Raw genomic sequence first — 21,644 nt, 5'->3', positions numbered from 1 at the left:
CCTCTTAAACTTTATGTCCAGTCGTGGGGTAGGAGAAATGGAACTCCTGAATCTCTAGTATGTTCTCTTGCATCATAAAATGAGAGAAATAATAGAAATTTCCTTCGATTTTTCTTCAGCTCTCAGGAAACTAAGAGCTAAATCACAGTAACTGTATTAAACTAGATTGTTGGCCACTTTTATTTCAATACATTGGGGTAACATTAATTACATTTACTGAGAGTTTTACTATGGGCCAGGCACTGTGCTAAGTGCACATATACATTTAGTTCTACCTCCACCTCTGTGAGGCAGGTACTATCTTTATTCTCATTTTACAAGTAAGGAAACTGAGGCTTAGAGAGGTTAGTTGGCTTGTCCAAAATCACACAGTTAATGTAGGTGGAGCTGGGGCTCAAATCCCTGTCTCTGGATTTGAAGTATTTGGTTTCTTCTGGTCTGCCTGGTCAATATCCTACCTCTGTAACATGAGAATACAAAATAAATTGGGAAAAGATGATTTTTTAAGAGTAAGAAAAGACAGGGGAAGAATACCCTTCAGATTTTTTTTTTTCTCTTCTACCATTTCTCTTTTTCTTTTCGAGGATGTTCCATATTAGAAAAAATGGACTCTGTGTTTATGACCCAATCCAAAAGTTGGGCAAACACATGAAGGCAAACATATCATGAATCAAACACATAACAAGAGGGAAACATCTGGAACACAGCTGTGTTTTATCCACCACAAAACATCACGCCTCTCGAGGGAGTGGAGGGAAACATTTCAGGAATCATGACAGGTGAATACCACCTATTGGAATACAGCAGGCTCCTTGCCCACTGTCTATCCTCACTCCAAAAGCTGCAAAAAGTCGTTTTACCAGGAATGAATGGAATCAGGAAACCAAAGCATGTGCCACAGGCACTAGGCAAAAACTTGCAAAAGAAGAATGAGGCTGATTTAGACAGGAATGGGAAACACTCAGAATAGCAATAAAAGATGCAAAGCAGGTCCTTCCCTGCAATATTCTATAGAATTATCTTCAGATAAATCAGCATTTGTGAGCGATAGTAACATATGAGTTGATTTCATAACCTTGATAAACATATCTTTGGATCTGAACTCATCTGCATTTGAAATATCATTTCTATTAAATGCACATGGTTTTTCCTTTTGAGTCCAGGCTATGTCAGACTTATATTTCCAGGAAACAATTTCCTCTACCTTGCACTCAGAGTATAAGGTAACAGCCTAGGACTAATCCCATTTCTGTCACTAACCCTTAGCTTTGACATTCTGTGGCTATAAAAACACAAGAAAGGGGAGATTCATTTGGTCACCTCAGTGAGAGCAAGTTATTTCTGTATATAAGGGGCAATCCTCTGCCAAATAGAAATCACTAGGTTTCCTTCTTGTGTAGATTCTTATGTGCTTTTTTTTAAAAACTGAATGAAATAGTTCCCTAGAATGTTAAAACATCAGAAAACAATAAAGAACATCTGTAAACATCCAAAACTTTATGGACAGCCAAACGCTTGATGTCGAATTAGGAAAGCTCCATTCCTAACCGCTAGTAAATGTGTTTAGGCATGAACATGAGAATTATGGAATTCCTTAGAGCTGAAAGGGAATGTCATAATCAACTTGTCCCATCCCTTCCCGCCAAAGAGGAGAAAACTGAGAACTAGAGATGTTCCATGACTTGGTCCAAGTTCTACTTCTCACTGATGGTAGAGTTAGGACTTACACCGGGGCTTTTTACTACAGCTCTCAGCCTCCTTCTAATGTTAAAATAAACATGTAATATATGTCATATGTTACACTAATTTTCTTAAAATTGTGTGTCACATGTTGATTTTCAGTTAAAAAAAATACATATATATTGCAACACGGCATACCTGTCAGCCACACGGTACATCCTCGGAACCCGCCCCTTGTTCCAACCACCTGCCCTCTCTTGTTCCTGCTTACGTGGTGGGCCTGATAGATGACATTGGTGGATTTCTGCTGGCTCTACAAAACAAGACAAAATCAAGCAGAATATTTGATTAATAAAATAATAAATATATATAAATATAATAAAATAACAGATTACATTAATAGTCTTCCCTAACTGAAACGGCTCTTTTATAACTGGCACACAGAGTAACGTTTATTAATTCCACTAATTTAGAAACAGACACTACCTTTAGAATACTCCTCATGACCCTTTGAAAGTATAATTTGAATGAGACAATTATTGATACAATGTAAAAGTTCTGGTTCCATGACATTTAAAAATGTGCACCTTTACGTAACGGTGGGGGGAATGCCTTTGTTTCTATAAATGCATGTTATTCCCAAGCCCTATGGGCATAAACTGAAAATGACCTAAATATTCCAACCGCTGAGGAAATACTAGAGTGAGGCTGGTTGAGCCTCACTCTCTACAGAGCCAAGGAGAGGCCCAGATCACAGAGTAAAGAGTTCAAGTCAGTAATACTCCTCTCGGTCCCACCTGATATCAGACCTCAGGGACTTAGGAGTTGAGTCCTTGAGTGGAGGCAAGATGCCCAAGGCTACTTTTTCATAAGCATGAAACTCTGCTTCCACTTTCCCAAGGGTCAGTGTGTGAACATTTTAATTTTTCAGAAAGCCCTGCAGAAATGGAAATGTACCAGTTATTAGTCTTGTAGGCTGATTCAAATCTCGAATGTTCTTATTTTTGCTGTAATAAAATCAGCCCACTGAGGACACACATTATCTGATCCTAATCCTAAACTCTGGCTGAAAGGCATATGTCTGATGAATAAAATAGGTTAAATGAACCAATAAATACAGATTTTGGTGGACATTTTTTTTTTTTTGGTGAGGAAGATTAGCCCTGAGCTAACATCCATTGCCAATCCTCCTCTTTTTGCTGAGGAAGATCGGCCCTGAGCTAACATCTGTGCCCATCTTCCTCTATTTTGTATATGGGATGCCACCACAGCATGGCTTGATGAGAAGTGCATAACTCCACCCCCGGGATCCAGGCCTGCAAACCCCGGGCCACCCAAGCGGAGACCATGCACTTGACCACTACGCCACTGGGCCAGCCCCTCTTGGAGCCTTTTAAACACCACACACGTACACTCACCAAAGCTAAGAAAGCACTGATATTCTTTGAGCAAGACCTGAAGAGTCCTAGAAAACTCTGGGACACATAAGGGAACTCTGGAGCAAATCAAATCACCTCTTTATGCCACCTCCTTTGGGGAAAAAAAAACAAAGTGGAATACAACTAGGACCATCTGGAGGCTTATATGAAATACTGGATGTGAACATGCTCTGTAAATAGCAAAGTTCTCTACCAATGTGGATGCTGACAATTATTATTCAGTATATACTCCCAACAGGAAAGGCTGGAGCCAGCTGGATTAGGACCAGGAATATGGCTTCAAGACCCAGGGGGAAGGGCCTGCTAGAAAGGCACAGAGCCCAGCAAAGGGGCATCCAGGCAGGGGACGGACATTATTCGTGTCAGAGGAAGTTAAGAGGAAGGTGTTGAAGGCACAGTGGGATCAGCTGGGTTAAGTTACCTAAAACCCTCCAAAGCTGGATGCTCTGATCATCTATCAAGCAAACCTGGTCAGAACCCAAGATTTAGAAGGGGTTAGGATATAGTCCAGAATGCGGCAGGTTAGACAGCAATGGTGGCTTCACTAGAAGGTTCATAAACAAGAAAAATTAGGCTAGTCCCTGAGTTAATTAGAAGTATTTCTCCTCAGTGAACAAGAGCCCTGAAGGTATCCTGAGTCCTTTGTGCCAAGTGTACTTTATAGCTTAAGGGTAATATTAAAATTTTCTTTTTCTCTATTTCCTTGTTAATCACTGCCATTAAATTCAAGAACACTGTGTCTGGAGATCAGGCCCCAAAGTCAGTCCATCTGTTCACGCATTGATTCTTTCAGTAAATGTTTGTGTAAATGAGCTCCTACTATGGGCCAGAGCCATCCTAGACACTGCGAACACAGCACTGAACAAGGCAGAATCCCTGGCATCATTTTGAGGGGAAATACAGACAAAAAGATCAAGCACCTGGGGCCCCACTCCCCGGAGGAGGGGGAGGGTCTCATACATACATCTGTATATTATACAAAGATATATAAAGAACACCTACAACTCAAGAATAAAGAAAACCCAATTTTTAAAAATGGGCAGAAGATTTGAATTGTTACTTCACAAAGGAAGATACACAAATGGCCAGTAAGCACATGAAGAAGTGCTCAATGTCATTAGTCATGAGGGAAATGCAATTTAAAACCAAAATGAGACGCTACTGCTAACATATAATGGCAGCAAGGACCTACTCTCGTATGTTATAGAGGAGACGTAAAGTGGTACAACCATCTAGGGAAAAAAACTGGCAGTTTCTAATAAAACTAAACACTTACCTCCCCTATGACTCAGCAATTGCATTCAACGACATCTACTCAAGAGAAAACATGTACAGGCATATCTTGGAGATATTGCGGGTTCAGTTCCAGACCACCGCAGTAAAGTGAATATCGCAATAAAGCAAGTCACACGAATTTTTTGGTTTCCCAGTGCATATGAAAGTTATGTTTACACTATACTGTAGTCTATTAAGTGTGCAATAGCATTATGTCTAAAAAAACAATGTACACACCTTAATTAAAAAATGCTTTAGGGGTCGGCCCAGTGGCACAAGCAGTTAAGCGCGCGCACTCCACTGCGGCGGCCCAGGGTTGGCCGGTTCGGATCCTGGGCGCGCACCAACACACTGCTTGTCGAGCCATGCTGTGACAGCATCCCATATAAAATAGAGGAAGATGGGCACGGATGTTAGCTCAAGGCCAATTTTCCTCAGAAAAAAGAGGAGGATTGGCATCAGATGTTAGCTAAGGGCTGATCTTCCTCACACACACACACACACACACACACACAAAATGCTTTATTGCTAAAAAATGCTAACCATCATCTGAGCCTTCAGTGAGTCATAATCTTTTTGCTGGTGGAGGGTCTTATAAAAAACACAATATCTGTGAAGTGCAATAAAGCGAAGCACAATAAAACGAGGTATGCCTGTACCCACAAAGAGAATTGTACAAGAATATTCTTAGCAACTTTATTTGGACCAAAACTGGAAATAGCCAAGTGTCCATCAATAAGAAAATAGATAACAAAAAATAAAACAAAACAAAAAAACTCCAAAAAACAAAAACCCAAAACTGTAGAATACTTATATAATGGAATACTACTCAGCAATAAAAAGGATTGGACTACTGGCACATACGACATGGATGAAACTGAATGGAAACATTACACTGAATCAAAGAAGTCTTACACAAAAGAAACTACACATGACTCCATTTACATGAAGTCCCCAAATAGGGAAAACTAATTTGCTAAATCAGAACAGCAGTTGCCTCTGGGGTGATGACATTGTTAGATGTTTTGATAAGGGTTTGAGGTAAAAAAGTGTTTGCATTTGTTGGAACTCACTGAATGTACACTTAAGATAGATATTTCATTATGTGTAAATTTAACTACGTGCAAAAAAGAGAGCCATTAAAAAAAAGTAAGCAAACAAGAAAATACATAATGAGACTCAGATGGTAAAATTATATTGTTTAACATTGCTGCATTTATGGAAAAGGGCTCTGATCCCAATCACAGCATATTTGACTTACGGGGCTGCTGCCCACCTGTGCGCAGCTTAATCTGTCCACAGAAATTTTTTTCCTCTCTCTTTTGACTGTTTCTTCTCCCAACAAGCAGAGATCCAGAATAAACTCCACGCTTTGTTAGTCTTCTGTGGAAACTTAGTTATGATCTTGCTAACTGCCTCCCAACAAGTGCTTGGTTTTCAAAAACAGTTCGGAATCCACCAGAAGGAACTACTCTAATACAGTACAGTATTTAATAATTAATCTCTGAACTTTTGGTTTTTATTAGCTGCATCTTAATCATGAATGTTTGTACAGATTTTCTATCATGCCAGCAATGTTTAAACAACAAAATATTTTCAGATACTGGTAGTGAGCTTTTTTGGTTCAGGAGGATATTTTGCTTCTTATTTATCTCAGATTTACCCTTGATTTTCTCCAAAAGGCAAACAAATAAAATAGAAGCAGCTGTTTTGCATGGTATTTTAACTGTAAAGGGGCAGGGCTTCTGAAAACTTCTTTTCCTTGTTGAGACCTTCCCTCCCTTCTAAAGGGCGTATGGTATTCTCTACATGTCTGGTATTTTCACCATAACCATCTTTGCCGAAAGCATTATAGCCTCATAACTGATTGGCTGTAAGGCAATTTTGCCATGAAAGATAAAACAACAAAAAATAAAATAGAAGAGGGACATTTAAAAGGACACAATGAAACACGTAGTACATATCTGGACTACATTTAAATGTTCCGTCGCATGCCCAGTCCTTATATTTCACCAAATCATCTAAGCCAGATTCTGTACCAAATACCAAAATTCTGTCCACATCACGTTCTCCAGGATCAAATAGCAAAACAATTTTCACCATTTTCAAGAAATTTATACTCATCAGGAATCACGTAACCATTTCTTTTTGAGGGGAGGGAAATAGGAGGAGGAGCTCGATTCTTCTTTTGTCTCCAATTTCTAATACTGCATGATAAATTTGGTAAAGATGGCACTGGAGAACAAGCTGTTGTATCTAAATTAGCTAAAGAATCAATAATTAATGCTCGAAGACTGTTGTGAACGACTAGCCACCTCTTTTATATTTGTCATAGCTTGGTCAACTTTTGGTTTTGGACCGGTGGGAGAAATGACTGTCTTCATCAAATGATTTGCAAACTGGTATCATTTTCTAGTATAGTATGCAATCTTGCTTCACATTATCTTATTTCACACTTTCAGTAAATTTTATCTCTGCATTTTCTAGTTGAAACCAAACTGTCAACCAGTTATTTCATCTTTCATGGCAATATTGCCTTACGGCCAATTAATCTTGCAGGGAAAATGTAGTGAAAATACTTGTGCCAAGGAAGCTTGTGGCCAAAGTACCTAGAACTGGTGTGCTAAGCTTTGGAAAGAAAGTGGCTGTCAGAAGAAGGGTTCTCTTTATGGAAAATCAATAAAACATATGTGAAAGAAAAAAATGCTTCCCTCCTTGTGCGTAGAAACAGAGCACATAGACATCCTCGGCACCTCGTCTAACACTGCCACTTAGCAGGAAGTGGCCCAGAAACCGCAAAGTTGGTGGCATACTTCTATTCTGGATCTCTACGGAAAATTTTGCAAAAATTCCTACCCTCTTCCAGGTCACTGGCCCAGAAAAACTCCCTGCAGAATGCACAGGAATAGCATGAGTATGGGTTTTAGAGTCCAGCAAACCTGGGTTTGAAACCTGCTTTGAATCCTACTTGCTCTGTGACACTGGGCAAGTTATTAACATTGCCGAACTTCCATTTCCTGCTCTGTCAAATGGGGCTAAGAATAGTTTCCTCACGGTTGCGGAAAGGATTAAATAAAATGATTTTGTATATAAAGTATCAAAGAAAATACAGGACACACAGTAAGATGTTGAATTTGATGAGGCCCAGGTGGCATTCAATCTAGTCTGGAGAAATCACGGTAGTTTGTTTAAATCACCCACATTTAGAAATGTTCTAGGGATTTGGGTCACTCTGAGGCAAGTCTGGGGAGGTGGGGCTCATGATCAAATCAGACAATGGATAAGACAACACTTTGTATGGGGTGAAGAGTAAACACACACACCACACACACACACACACACACACACCACAGACAAGATGCTGTTGTTCTTGCTGCTCTGATTATTATTATCTTTGAACCAAAGCCCAGCCAGTAAGTCCGGCACCCCAAGGTGCACCAGTTTGAAGCCTCCCCATCCTACCCCAAACTCACTGCTCTCTTGCTGGCTATCTCGGTCACAAACCCTTTGTTACCAGCAAGAGGAGAGCCTTTGCCCCAGGTCAGCCTCATGAGCTATTAGAGTTGGGACCTTGTCACACAGTCGGGGGCTGCAGCGTGTATCTCTGCCAGGTCCACCCCTCACTCCCATTGGTGATGCAGAAAGGGGAGTGCCAAAGGAGACAGCCTCAGCCTTGATTTTGAGTGACTAGAAGAAAAGAAGTGAGGTGGAGAAAGGATGTGGGGCGGGGCGTTCCCGGAGCTAATCCCAGCCATGTGTCACAGTGAGCAGGGTTACGAAACTGACGACGATGGAGCAATGAGGAAGGTAGAAACCAAACCAGCCTCAGGTTATGAGTTTCCTAGGGCTCAAAGGTTTTTATGACGTCTGCATGATGTCTTCAACAAAAAAAGAGCAAGTGGATTTGAACTCCCTCTACACTCTCCTGCCTCCCACACAGTGCAAACAAATCCACTTTACTTCGCTAATTACAACTCCACTCTGTCCCCTTGAACTCGGCCCTCGCTGCTGTTGGACATTGGTTTCATTGGTCTCTTGCTGATTAAAAGTCTTCCAAACCTCCCTGCTCCTCAGAGTGCAGTTTGAAGATTCATTTAAAGATTCGTTTTCTAGGAGCATCCGCCTTAATTATTGCTCTCTCAGGCTTATAGTAGAAGCTCCACCTTCCCAGGCATTATCTCATTTATTGCTCAAAACCTGGGAGCTAAGCAGGCTGGGCATTGTGACTCATTTACAAATCCGAAAACTACTGGCCAAAGTCCCACCCTTGGAAGACGCAGAACACACAGCCAGGCTTCCCGACTCTGCATTCAGGTCTTGCTCCTGGCTACACAAAACACCTAGTTTCCAGTCCTAGCTGTGTGACCTCTGTGCCACAGCTTGCTCATTGAAGACTAAATGAGATAAACTATGTTAAGGCTTTGATACTATATAAAAATGTAAACAATTAAAAAATCATTCTCACTTCATTTTCATTACTTAACATGAGTAGCTCCAAATGTTTTACAATTACAAATATTTATTTGTATTTCTTCCTTTCAGATTATTTCCATGGGATGTATAACCTAAAGTGAAATGATTATTAAAAGTCATGAACTATTTCATAGGTCTCATTATGTATCATCAGTTCATTTTCCAGAAAGACAAAGCCAAGTTACCAGGCTACCACAATATACCTGTTTCTAAATATTCCAACTAATTTGCTGTGTTTGCAATCTTACTGTTTTTTTCCCCTTAGATGACTTTGTATTTATTTAGTTACTAGAAAGAATATGCATTTTTCTATGTAATAAGTTACTTATGATATATGTTTGTTTCTTGATATTAATTAAGTACACTCTGGACAATGACCTCATCCACTTTTTAAAAATATATTTTGGTTCTTTTTTTTTTCGTGAGGAAGATCTGGCCTGAGCTAACATCCATGCCAATCCTCCTCTTTTTGCTGAGGAAGACTGGCCCTGGGCTAACATCTGTGCCCATCTTCCTCCACTTTTATATGGGACGCCGCCACAGCATGGCTTGACAAGCTGTGCGTCGATATGCGCCCAGGACCACAACCTAGGCCACCAGCAGCAGAGCGCGCACACTTAACCACTACGCCATGGGTTAAAATAGGGGCCATCCCCTATTTTGCTTCTTTTTTGTATAGTAAAATTTTTATTAATTATATACTTTTTGTTCACTTGCTTTCATACTTTTGATACGTACTTTATTATATATCATCTATATTACATATTATATATTGTAGGGTATTTTAAGAATATATTAAAATATTCCTGATGTCTTTGAAGGCTTCCATTTGATCATTAATTATAGTTGGCCAAATATGCTCTTCAGACTTCTATTTTGATTTGATTAAACTGTGTTAATTTTTTGATACATCTGACATTTTTATAATGTGACATTGTGCTTATATAGATTGATTTTATTTCTTTTCCATCATTATATCTAGTGATCTCAAAATATGTTATATCATAATTCATTTCCCTATTACTTTGAAAATCTTTTAATAGCTTGAATTTTTTTCTAGAATTCTTATTTATAATTCTTATGCAATTATAATTAATGTATTCTTATGTACTTCTACAGAAGTTTTCTACTTTACTGTAGTCACCTATGATTCTGATACTGTTTTGTACAGCAGTCTCCCCTGATCCATGGTTTCGCTTTACATGGATTCAGTTACCTGCAGTCAACCATAGTCTGAAAATATTAAATGGCAAATTCCAGAAATAAACAATTTCTAAGTTCTAAATTGCAGTGCTGTTCTGAGAAGTGTGATGAAATTTTGTGTCATCCTGCTCCATCCTGCCCAGGACATGAATCATCCCTTTGTCCAGCGGTATCCACGCTGTACGTGCTACTGCCCATTAGTCACTTAGTAGCCATCTTCCTTATCAGATTGACTGTCATGGTACCGCAATCCTTGTGTTCAAGTAGTCTTTATTTGACTTCATAACGGCTCCAAAGTGCAAGACTAGTGATGCTGGCAATTTATTATAGTATATTGTTATAATTGTCCTATTTTACTATTAGTATTGTTATTAATCTCTTACTGTGCCTAATTTATAAATTAACTGTATCATAGATATGTATGTATAGGAAAAAACATCCTGTATATAGGGGTCGGTACTATCTGCTGTTTCATGCATCCCCCCGCAGATAAGGGGGACTACTGCAATACGTTTTAAAATTTTAAAGATAAAAAGCTCTTTCCTTAAATTTTTTTTTCAATTTTAGTTTATTCTAAAACATATTCTTCTATGGAAATAAAATTATTCAAGTTTTATTGAGAATATGCAATGTCTCACTATGATTTTCCCTGTTAGTCTTGCTAATTCTCAAAGAACCTCATATTACAGAAAAAGGAATCATTACCCAAAGATACTAATAGCAAATGATTTTAAATAGTGAGATCAGAAACAATCAAAATGTCCACCAATTACATAGATTATGGCACATCCATATGACGAATATGCACATCTATATTTATTGACCTAAAAATATATCATGATATATGTCCAAATGAAAAAACAGGTTACAGAGTAAATTAACATTAATCCTATTTTTAAAAGACATGTATTTATATGTATAAGGCTACAAAGAAAAAAAATCTGGAAAAGAGGACAAAATGCTAATAGTAATCAGCTTGAAGTTTAGGTAATTCTAGATAGTTATTTTTCTTCTTGTCTCTATATTCTGATTTTTCTATATTAAATTTGGAAATAAATATATTTTTAAAATATAAAGAATATCTCAACCAGAAAATGGTGAAGCCAAATGATTTGATGCTCAAAGGGTAACAGATGTGCAGACATAAGCAAGTCTGGAGGTAGCTTACAACCAACAGAACAATAACCATACCAAACCAACAAATTAAAAAAATATTAACCCTGATATCTTAACAACAATCTTTGAGATACCTAGTCCCTCTGAAATACACAAAGAAGTATAGTAAACTCTAACAGACAACCTTGAAAGTACAGTCGATTCCACGTGATCACGGTGGTTGTGGTTTTTGGCATTTAGTTATTTCATACAGAGACAAAATGCTCCAGGAGAAGATACTGTGGCTTTTGGAAGTTGATATCACAATGGGAACCGCTGCGTGCTTTTCCATACATTCTATTTAGTAAGGCAGAGTCTGAGTCAGCTGCAGGCACCTCGAGGGACCTCCCAGAGAAAGGCGCCCTAACAATGTTAGTCAAGTCTGTAAACAGCCCAACAGCAAGAAGGACATCTTCCTCAACTTGGATGTAATCACTACCCACTGAACACGTAAGCTTCAACGCCAATCTTGTGGTTATCGGTAAATAGAGAAGTTTTAACTGAAGAAGTATCACTAAAATCAAAACTGATAATATGTTTAAAAAGTAGTTTACGTTTAGGAAAATATGGTTCTAAGGTATTCCGTGTAAAGAAAGATTATGGATAAAGGGAGTCGACATCTGAACATACTAAATCCAATTCCATGCATACAGTTTTCACGATGAGATGTATTTACTTCTTATTATGCTAACAATACCTCCCTAAAAATCACCAACTCCATAGGGTTATACTTTGTGTTAAAGTACTCTTTATAATTGTGTTAAATTACTCTTGATAAGAGAAATAACCATATCAGGTAGCCAGTGACAAAATACCAGTTGTGAAAATTGAGACAAACAAATTGACAAATTCCTGAAAAGGGCAAATTAAATCATCTGTCTAAAACAGTTTATTGGACAATACAGAAATGGTCCAAATCCAGAATTTATAAATTAAAATTCTGATCCTACGAAAGAAGTTTTAGGATAGATGTAAAATTTCTTCAAGATCAAAAAATGATCACTTTTTACCAATGTCTACCACAGAAGGACTTGTTGAATACGTTAATGCTGTGAATGAGTAAACAATTTAAGGGAAAAATATACCCACAACTAAGTTGATTTGACTTTGAGAAGTCATCACTACTAAATAAACCACAAACTGATGTCAAACGGGCAAGAATTTAAATGCTTGTGAAAAAATGATAACCAAAAAAGTACATAAGGAGGGCATAAAGGCATCTTAAAATAAAGTTCCACATGACTTTGCTTATTAAAATATTTTAGGGTATATATATATATTTTTTAAAGCATCTGAAAAACATGCAGATTGCTAGGAAACCCTAGATGGCAATTTCAGACAGTTTGCAAGGATCATTCAGATGTTTGCCAAGGAAAATAAAGAAGATCTGCTCGTGGGATTGTACGTGGTGTTAGAGGTCCTCTAGAGTCGGTGCATTTTACGCTAGAGGGCAACCTAGAGTCTGTGCAGCAGTTACAAACATGGCGACACCTGCAAGGGAAGGGAAGGAACAATGGAGTTACCAGTAGCTGAGGAACAACCCAGCTTTTGCTTTTCCAGATATCTGCAGCAACAGGTTTATGACACTGGAGAACTTTGTATCTTCCACTTTGAACCATTATCTCTTCCTTTCCATATTCACAGAATCTTCCCACTATTCTAATACATCAGTGACTGCTTTCGGTCTTGGTTCTACTCATCTGCCCCGGAGTCTGCCCGATTTTCCTTTGACCGCAGCCTCCTGGTGAACTCACTTGCTGGACCATCAGCCTCTTCCTCTGGCTCCAGTCTCCAGCTAGTACAATGCACCGGACCGATGGACCGACACACCCAGCCCCCGGGCGCTCCCAGAGCTCCCGAAGCACAGGCGCGCAGCCGCTCCCGGGCGCCCTTGGCGGAGGTCTGCCTCTAGCTCGGCTGGGACTTCCTCGCTCCGCAGTCGGAGCGCGGCCGGGTCCAGGGCGCAGGAGGGGGCGCGGGGAGCTGGTCACGCGTCCACTGTGTGTTGGCAACGCAGGACGAGTGAACCCGAGTGCCCGGTTGCCAGTGCCGACCCCCTCGTCGCCGCGGTGACAGAGCAAGGTCCGGGCCAAGAGGGCACAACTGTTAGGAGGCGCCAATCGGGCAGGGCGCACTGGGCGGACCAGGCAGGAGCTAGCCTGACATTCCTATAGGACATAACCATGTTATGTCATTTCCCAATCACCATGAGAAAAACACCACGCAAACGCCAGTGGAGGGGCATTCTACAAGATACCTGATCAGTACTCTTCGAAAGTGTTAAGGTCAACAAAAACAAGGACAATCTGAGAAACTGTCACTGACAAGAGGAGCTTAAGGAGACATGACAACTGAATGTTGTGGGATGGGATCTAGGAACAGAAAAATGATATTGGGTAACAATTAGAGAAATCTGAAAAAAATATGTACTTCAGTTAATGCTAACGTATCTGGTTCATTAATTGTAAAAAATGTACCACACTAAGGTAAAAGTTAATAATAGGGTAAACTAGGTGCAGGGTGTGTGGAACTCTGTACCATCCTCTCAATTTTTCTGTAAATCTAAAATTGTTCTAAAAAATAAGATCTGTTTTTAAAAAGTGCATTTTACTAAGATTTAGCAATAAAATCATGAAAACCTAAACATTTTAAAATCACTTGAGCTTCTGCACTGCTGGATTCTTTATCCTTCCTGATCATATTTCTTAAAATAGTAGACTCCATTATTTTACTTCTAATTCGAGGATTAAAATTACTTGGAGTTATTTGAGAAATCCTTTTGTAAGCACACCATGGGGTAAAGCAGAAGGGACAGAAAAATAAATGGACAAGACATTGATAACAGTTAAGTACCTAGATAACAAGTGTGGACATATCCACATTGTTTATGGACATTTAAAAATATTACAAGTGAGATTTTGGTTTGAGAGGAAACTGATGAGACCTAGCAGTGCCCTCTTCTGAGTCCCTTTCGTCCCTCCAAAATGGAGATGAATTCTCTTTCAGCTCTCTTTATGTCCCCAAACCTCCTATTATGACATACGTAGCCCTTAATTTTCCATATAGAGGGATCTGAATAAATAAAGAGAAAGGAGAAAAAAGGAGGTTTGAAACTCCTGGGGGGGAGGAGGCTCAAAAGGGCTATGTTTTTTTCTTCAGAAACAGGAAAGTGGAAGAGAATCTATTAGATGAAGTATACTGAAGGGCAAAAGAGTACATATTTTTTGATCAGATGATCCTGAAATTGCATACTGCTCTAGAGTGGACCCTGGATGGAGAAGTAGATGGCTGGAAGTTGGGGGTGTATGTGGTGGAATTACTTCTCAGGAGAGGGGTTTACACACCCACGGATGCTCACAAATCTTCACACCTGGACCCAAAAGCCGCCTACAGTGATTAGGATGGGGAGAATTCATACCCGTACTAATAAGCAGGTAAAAAGAGAGTGAGTGAGGACAAGGGAAGTTTAGATTCCATTTTTTTACTGGAGGTGGCAATATTCCTGGCACGTTAGACTGATATTTTTAAAAAACATTTCCTTATGGGGAAAGGTTCTTAATGATGAAACTTTTCTAAGGCCCAAATAACTAATTTCCAAATTAACCTTTGGAACATGACTTGTTCTTAAAATGATTTAGAGGGCTTATAGGACCCCCTGCTCTCATTCCTCTCTAATTATGTATCATTGATCTACAAGTCCTGTTTTTCTTCATAATGTCTCTCATATAAGGATCTTTTTCCCAGTTTCCCCTGTCAACACCCTGACTTAGACCTTACTGTCCTGGTTCCTATGACTTCCACTTTAGTATTCATGCCTGCCTCTACATTATGTGGTGAGCAGGCCTCCAGATGGTCTTCAGTCTTGGTCTGGAACCAAGTGCCTCATCTGTGTCATGCTCTCCAACAGAACTTGTTCCAGGTCGTCCTGGCTCAGTTTTCATTTATAGCCGCGATCTACTTCTCAGACCCTCCTGATGCTATGAACTGCTTCTCCTGCTCTGTTCTTTGCTTGTCCTTCTGGCTGCGCTGCCCTCTGCATGTGTGAATAAACATCCCCCTTGGCTTGGCCTGGTGATTTGGACCTTATTCCTGGGCACAGGCCCCCATAAACCATACTCTTCAAAGTTGTAAAGCATCCGTTATAGGTCATCTCCCCCGTGGCTCAGAACTCCTTTAATGATCTCCAATTCTATCATTTCCTCTTCCAATTGACAATCAGATTAATTTTCTAAAACACTCTTTAATCATGTCACTTTTATATTCAAAACTTTCAATGGCTTCCTATTAACCACAGAATAAAGTTCTTATTTTTAGCTTGGAATTTAAAGCCCTCCATTAGCCGGCTCCATTGACCTTTTCAACCACATTTTCTACTCTCAGCTGCAGAACTTCTTTTCCAAGCAGGATGTCTACTCAAGGTTTCCTGAACACATCTTGGGCGTTCTGGCTTTGCACCTTTTCCCATTCTGCTCACCCTACCTGGAGGAATCTCTCCATACCCTCCACCTGTCCACATATTGCCTGGTCTTCAAGCCACACAAATCCCACAGAATAAATCGCCTTCCTTGATACCTCTCCCCTAAACTCCTGTAGCCATTAGATCCTGTGGCACTTACCTGGATGTTTTAGACATATATCTAATGTTTTATAGACTTAGAGACTTAAGTCTTATGTTTTAGACTTCATTGTCAATCCTGCGTGGTGGGGGCCATAGCTTATATAGCTTTGATTTCCTGGCAGGGACCGGCTAAGAAGAAATGATATGGATTTTAAGGTTGGACAGTTTAGACTCACTTCAAATTTTGGCTCCACTACAATCTCGAATGAGTGAAGCCTAACCTCTCTAAATCTTGCAAAATTGTGGGACTATAATTCTTGCTAACTGTTGCAAGGATTAAAAAGAGCTAGCAAATATGAAGTACTTGGATTTTATTGTCTTCAATAAATATTTGTTGAATAAGTAATAAAAGTTTAATAAATATTTTGTTGGCTGATTGACTGATGTGGATAGTCTTAAACAATCTCTGGTCCTCAACAGCACATCTGCTTTAGTGTCAGTACTCAGTAAAATGGCATATTTCCAACTTCGGTTACAAGCACTTTTATGTTATGCACTAACGTCTTCTTAAAGAGAGAACTGCTGTGTCCTAAGTCTTCTCACAGATGTCACTACAGAACACAGCCAAAGCAGTCCAAACATTAAAATAAACAGAGCTCTCATTCACAAATGCGTTTATAAAATATTCTTTGAAATCTGCATCAAGGAAGTATGTATAGCAACTTGTGATTATAGTTCTGGTGAGTTTCCCAAATTCTTTGAGAGTCCATTAAGCTGATGTGACCGAACGCATTTCAGTTGGTGCCGAAATCCAAGTCATCACCTAACTCCAATAAAATATTAAACAGGACATTCATTTAATACACTGCTTGAATAAGTTAAAGGAGCCACGTACTCTCTGAGCATATCCTCACATGGATTATTCCACTGTTTCCCCCCCCCCAACAAATATAACATAAACAATCCAAAGATAGCCAACTAAAACATACATTATTGTGAACTAAGAGTCCTTCAGCTTGAAATGGCCTGAAATCACCATTCTGAAACGTTTACATCCAAAAGCTGGCACATGCAAACGCTGTTTACTCTCTGCTCAAACACAGTTAAATTAAAAATTCATCTGCTACACTGCCTATACTGCATGCACAGAGAGGCGGATTCCTCAGGATAAGAAAGGTCACTAAACCATCACACTCTGGGATAAACAGAATCACAGAACTTTAGTGCCATCATTCCTGTCCAGGTCAAAGATCTCCTTTTATGTGTAATATTTTGGTGATTCAATTAAGAGAACTCAGGAAAAGGAAATGAGATCAGAAGGGACAGTCTCCCACTCAGTCATCACGAGTGAACCCAGAGAGGCTTCTGCCTCCGTAAGGAAGAGCAAAGCAAAGGGCATTTGTGAAAGAGCCAGATTAATGCCTTTCTTGAGACTCGTTATTATCATTAGGAGTAGAGGAATCTAATCCATCGCAATATGACTTCTATGCCCACTGGTAAGTTCAAAAGATTAAATAAATTACTACATGTAAAGTATTTACAGCAGTGCCTTTAGATGTCAGCGTTCTCATAGTTCTCCCTCTAGCATCCTCTGCTTTTCCCCTGTACAACCTTTAGTGACTCTCATTTGTTCCCTAGGCTTTGTCTACCGTCGGTATGCTGTGGGCTGCCACATCTCTATCTTCAGATATCCAAATGCCTAGCACGTATGGTCCCCAGAGCCACTGAAACTCAGCGTGATCAAGACAGAACTCATCTCCCTGTCATCACCCTTTGCTCCTCTTTCCATATGCCTCCCCACTTGCAATGGCCCAGACTTCTCTCCATTATCCAAGCTAGGAGTCATCCTACTGCTCCCTCCCTCAATTAAAAAAAAAAAGAAAAATCAATCAGCAAGTCCTATTGTTTTAGCTAAGAAATACCTCTCAAATCATCCTACTGTTGTTGGTTAGCTAATCTCTCCTAAGAATCTTCCTGACAGCCTACAAACTAGACTTCCCGTCTCTCTCCCCCATCAGGCCGTTCTCCTCTTTGCCACCAGAGTAAAATTCTCTTGCTTAAAATCCCTGAGACTTCTGTGAAGTCCACAGACCCCACATTGGGGCCATCAGCTCCTTTTTCAGCTTTACCTACTGTCCTTCTTGGCCTTGAACTCCATGAATCAGTCACACAAGCCCCATGCACCAGTCCAGAACAAACCATTCTTTTTCGAGCTTCTAGGGTTTCACTCACATTCTCCTCGCTTGGAATGTCCTTCTCTCTACTTGACTGCTTACTCACTCTTGAAGGTGTGGCTTATATACTCTGTGAGGCTTTGACTAATCTTTCTACCCACAGACAGACTTAGCTTCTTCCTCTCACCCCACAGTATCCTGTTTCTACTGATAGCTCATTTCCCAAACTTGATAAGACTCTCAACGGGTATTTGTTAAAAATACAGATTCCCAGGAACCCTCCCCGAGAGATTCTGTTTCAGTTGGTCCCAGGGAAGGACCAAGAAACTGTAGTTTGTTTGTTTGTTTTTAAAGTGCCTCAGGTGATTTTAATGCTTAGGCAAATCTAGGGAACACTAACCTATAGGAGAGAATTTATGTTAATTATGGTTATTTGCTGACATGTCTGTCTGCTTCACCAGATTAGGAGCTCTGGAAAGTCTGCTCTACCCACATTTGTCTTGGAATCCACGCGCCTGGAATATTGTAGGGCTTTAAAATTTACTGACTGAATGTTAAGTATTTTCACTCTAATTTGTGATGACCATGATAGTTCATAAAATTTGATTAGTTATTCAAGTGTGTTTTATGGGCAAAGGTAGAGGGCCAGGTGCTGGAAGAGTTGTGGAAGAACATGGTGGACAAGGTGGGAAGACGGGGTGATAAGAAGGGTAAAAGCTTTTTCAAAATCTTGGCTGAGTTGTAGATTTTGGGGGCAGCCATACCTGTTAGTAGCCAGCCCTGGTGGTCTAGTGGTTAAGTTTCGGCACCCTCACTGCTGCGGCCCAGGTTCGTTCAGCCAGGGAGCCATACCACCTGTCTGTTGGTTGTCATACTGTGGCAGCAGCATGTTGCTATGATGCTGAAAGTTATGCCACTGGTATTTCAAATACCAGCAGGGTCACCCATGGTGGACAGGTTTTAGCAGAGCTTCCAGACTAAGACAGACTAGGAAGAAGGACCTGGCCACCCACTTCTGAAAAAATTGGCCATGAAAACCCTATGAATAGCAGCAGAGCATTGTCTGATATAGCACAGAAAGGTGAGAGGACTGCGCAAAAAAAAAAAAAAGACCAGGCAGTGTTTCTAGGAGTTGGAATCAACCCAATGGCACTAACAACAAAATACCTGTTAGCACTGTCAGATGAATTCAACAATATTAATTAAAAATTAGCCTGGGGAGAAACAGACGCTCTTGCCCCTCACCCCACCTCCCTTGATTGGCTAGGCTGTATGTTCCCTTGATGAAGCAGAATGGGATATTGGTTAAGAGCATGGGCACCATGGTCAGAGTGACCGGCTGTGCCTCCTGGTCATGCCCCCAGCTGCTGGCGGCATGCCCTTGAACAGATTACTTAACCTCTCAGTTCCCTCATTTGTGAAACGGTTTTCATAACAGTTGCTGCCTTACTGAACTCTTACGAGGATTAAATGAGAAAACGTACATAAAACAGCACAGGGCCTGGCCAATAGTTAAGCCCTCACTAAATGTTAGCTAGAATAAGAAAACTAGTTGTTATTAATGATAACTAAAATAGTTATTATTACTAATAAAATAATTATAACAATAATTAAGGTAATGATAATAGGTAAAATGATTAAGACAGCCCTAGTGCTTCCCGCTGCTCTGTCTTCCCCTACCATGAAACATGTAGTGTAGAAAGAAACCTAATCATTTCTCCCAAAATTCAGAGGCATTCTCCTTTATTTCCCAGCTATGAAATCTCCCCATGCCCTGCTATTTCTAACTCAGCACAGAGCAAACAGCATATGGCCCTCTCGCTCATGTGCAAAATGCACGGTTGTGTCCATCGACTGAAGCATATGCAAAAATAGCTGTAGTCATCAGTCTTTTACCTGCCACAGAAACTTAGTTTTTAAAGCCAGGCATCACAAAGCACAGCAGAGTATGGCCTGTCTCATCATGTCCTTTTCACAGATCGCAAAACTGAGGCTCAAAGATGTTAAGTGTTTTGTGCAAAGTCACACAGCTGGCCACTCGGGGTCTCAAATCCAAGTCGCCTTATTCCAAATCAAGCAATCTTTGGGGATTTTAAAAGCTCAGTTTAGAAATAAGACCACAGGGGACAAATAAGTTGTCAGAAGTTACTATGGCTTCCTTATAAAGATGTGTTTGGGGCTGGCTGACAGATTGCATAAATGTTGCCTAAAAGAAGCCGTTGGTTTTTTTTTTCCAGAAGATACAATCTAGGCTATAGAAAATGTATGTCTTGTTTATCTGATGACATTTATTCCTGACCTCTACTCCCATCTGCTTAGATCTGGCTTCTAGAAATCACCTGGGAATTTCCACCCTAGATCCATTCCTGGGCTGCATGTAGCACAGTCTCCTCTCCCTCTGCAAGGAGTCTCTGGCACCAGCTGTTCATTCTAAGACTTCTTAGAAATCACCTTTGCTCACCTGGTTGGACTCTTTCTCACCAACCAGCTCTGACACAGCTTAGTGATGGGACCTCTGCCGTGGCATCTCCCGCATCTTTTCATCTCATCTCTCACACTCTCTACCTTCATATTCTACACACTTGTCAGTCTGAACCCCTGAAGTTCCCCCAAAAGTCCAAGCTGTCTTTTGCTTCTGGGTCCATGCACATGCCATTCTTCTTTTTTATTATTTAATTGTTGAATAAGTAATGTCCCCATGAGTCAAATGTCATATACACAAAAAGGTATACAGAAGAGTCTCGCTTCCACCCCCATCCCCTAACTCCCCCATCTCCAGCCTCCCCACCTCTGAAAATAAGTAACCACTTCTATTAGTTTCTTGTATATCCTGTCAGTTTCTTTATGCAAACAGAAGTAAAATTTAAAATATGTAGATATTGGTTTAATCCTCCTTTCCACACTATTATACACCTTGCTTTTTCAGATCTATCTTGGCGAATCTTTCTACATCAATACTAAGTGTTTTCTTATTTATTTTACCCCAGCATAATGTTCCATTGTATGGATATACCATAATATATTTAACTAGTTCCCTTTTGATAGACATTTGGATGGTTTCCAATTTTCTTTTTTTGTGTGTGTGAGGAAGATTAGCCCTGAGCAAACATCTGATGCCAATCCTCCTCTTTTTGCTGAGGAAAATTGGCCCTGGGCTAACATGCATGCCCATCTTCCTCTACTTTATATGGGACTCCGCCACAGCATGGCTTGACAAGCTGTGCATTGGTCCGCACCAAGGATCCGAACCTGTGAACGCTGGGCCGCCGAAGCAGAGTGTGCAAACTTAACTGCCACACCACCTGGCTGGCCCTGGTTTCCAATTTTTTACTATTGCAAATAATGCAGCAATGAGTTACATTATACTTGATTTCTCACATGTGAAAATACGTCTATGGAATGAATTCTTAGACGTAGGATTACTAGGGCAATCAGTGTGAGCATTTGTAATATTGATACATATAATCAAATTGTCCTCCACAGAAGATTTATACTTCTGGAAGTATATTTATACTTTCATCAGCAATACATGGGAGTTCCAGGTTCCTGACAGCATTGCCACAGAGTGTGTTATCAAGACTTTTGGATTTCTTCCAATCTGATGGATGAAAAATGGCATTTCAATATGATTTTAATTTGAATTTGTTATTATGAGTGATATTGCATATCTTTTATTATATTTGGGAT

General features: G+C 40.0%; 1 protein-coding gene across 3 annotated transcripts in view; it reads right to left on the bottom strand.

Annotated features, from left to right (window-relative positions):
• The window catches only part of PAPSS2 (3'-phosphoadenosine 5'-phosphosulfate synthase 2), a 79,913-nt gene that overhangs the window by 29,677 nt on the left and 28,592 nt on the right, over positions 1–21,644 (bottom strand). Inside the window, exons 1-2 of one of the 3 annotated variants that reach the window (XM_087432215.1) lie at positions 12,980–13,281; positions 1,879–1,993 (exon numbers count right to left, since the gene is read on the bottom strand). In XM_087432215.1, coding sequence (XP_087288341.1) covers positions 1,879–1,993; positions 12,980–12,991 — 127 coding nt within the window. In that variant the 5' untranslated portion in view covers positions 12,992–13,281. Of the gene's footprint in view, positions 1–1,878; positions 1,994–12,748; positions 12,955–12,979; positions 13,282–21,644 lie in introns of those variants that run through there. The other 2 variants (XM_087432213.1, XM_087432214.1) reach the window with 2 other exon arrangements.

This window comes from Ceratotherium simum, chromosome 6 (genome assembly GCF_057802395.1).
Source record: "Ceratotherium simum simum isolate JZ-2026a chromosome 6, ASM5780239v1, whole genome shotgun sequence".
In the NCBI taxonomy this organism is placed as follows: Eukaryota; Metazoa; Chordata; class Mammalia; order Perissodactyla; family Rhinocerotidae; genus Ceratotherium; species Ceratotherium simum.
Note: the sequence above shows the minus strand (reverse complement) of the source record. Positions and strands in the feature narration are given on the sequence as shown.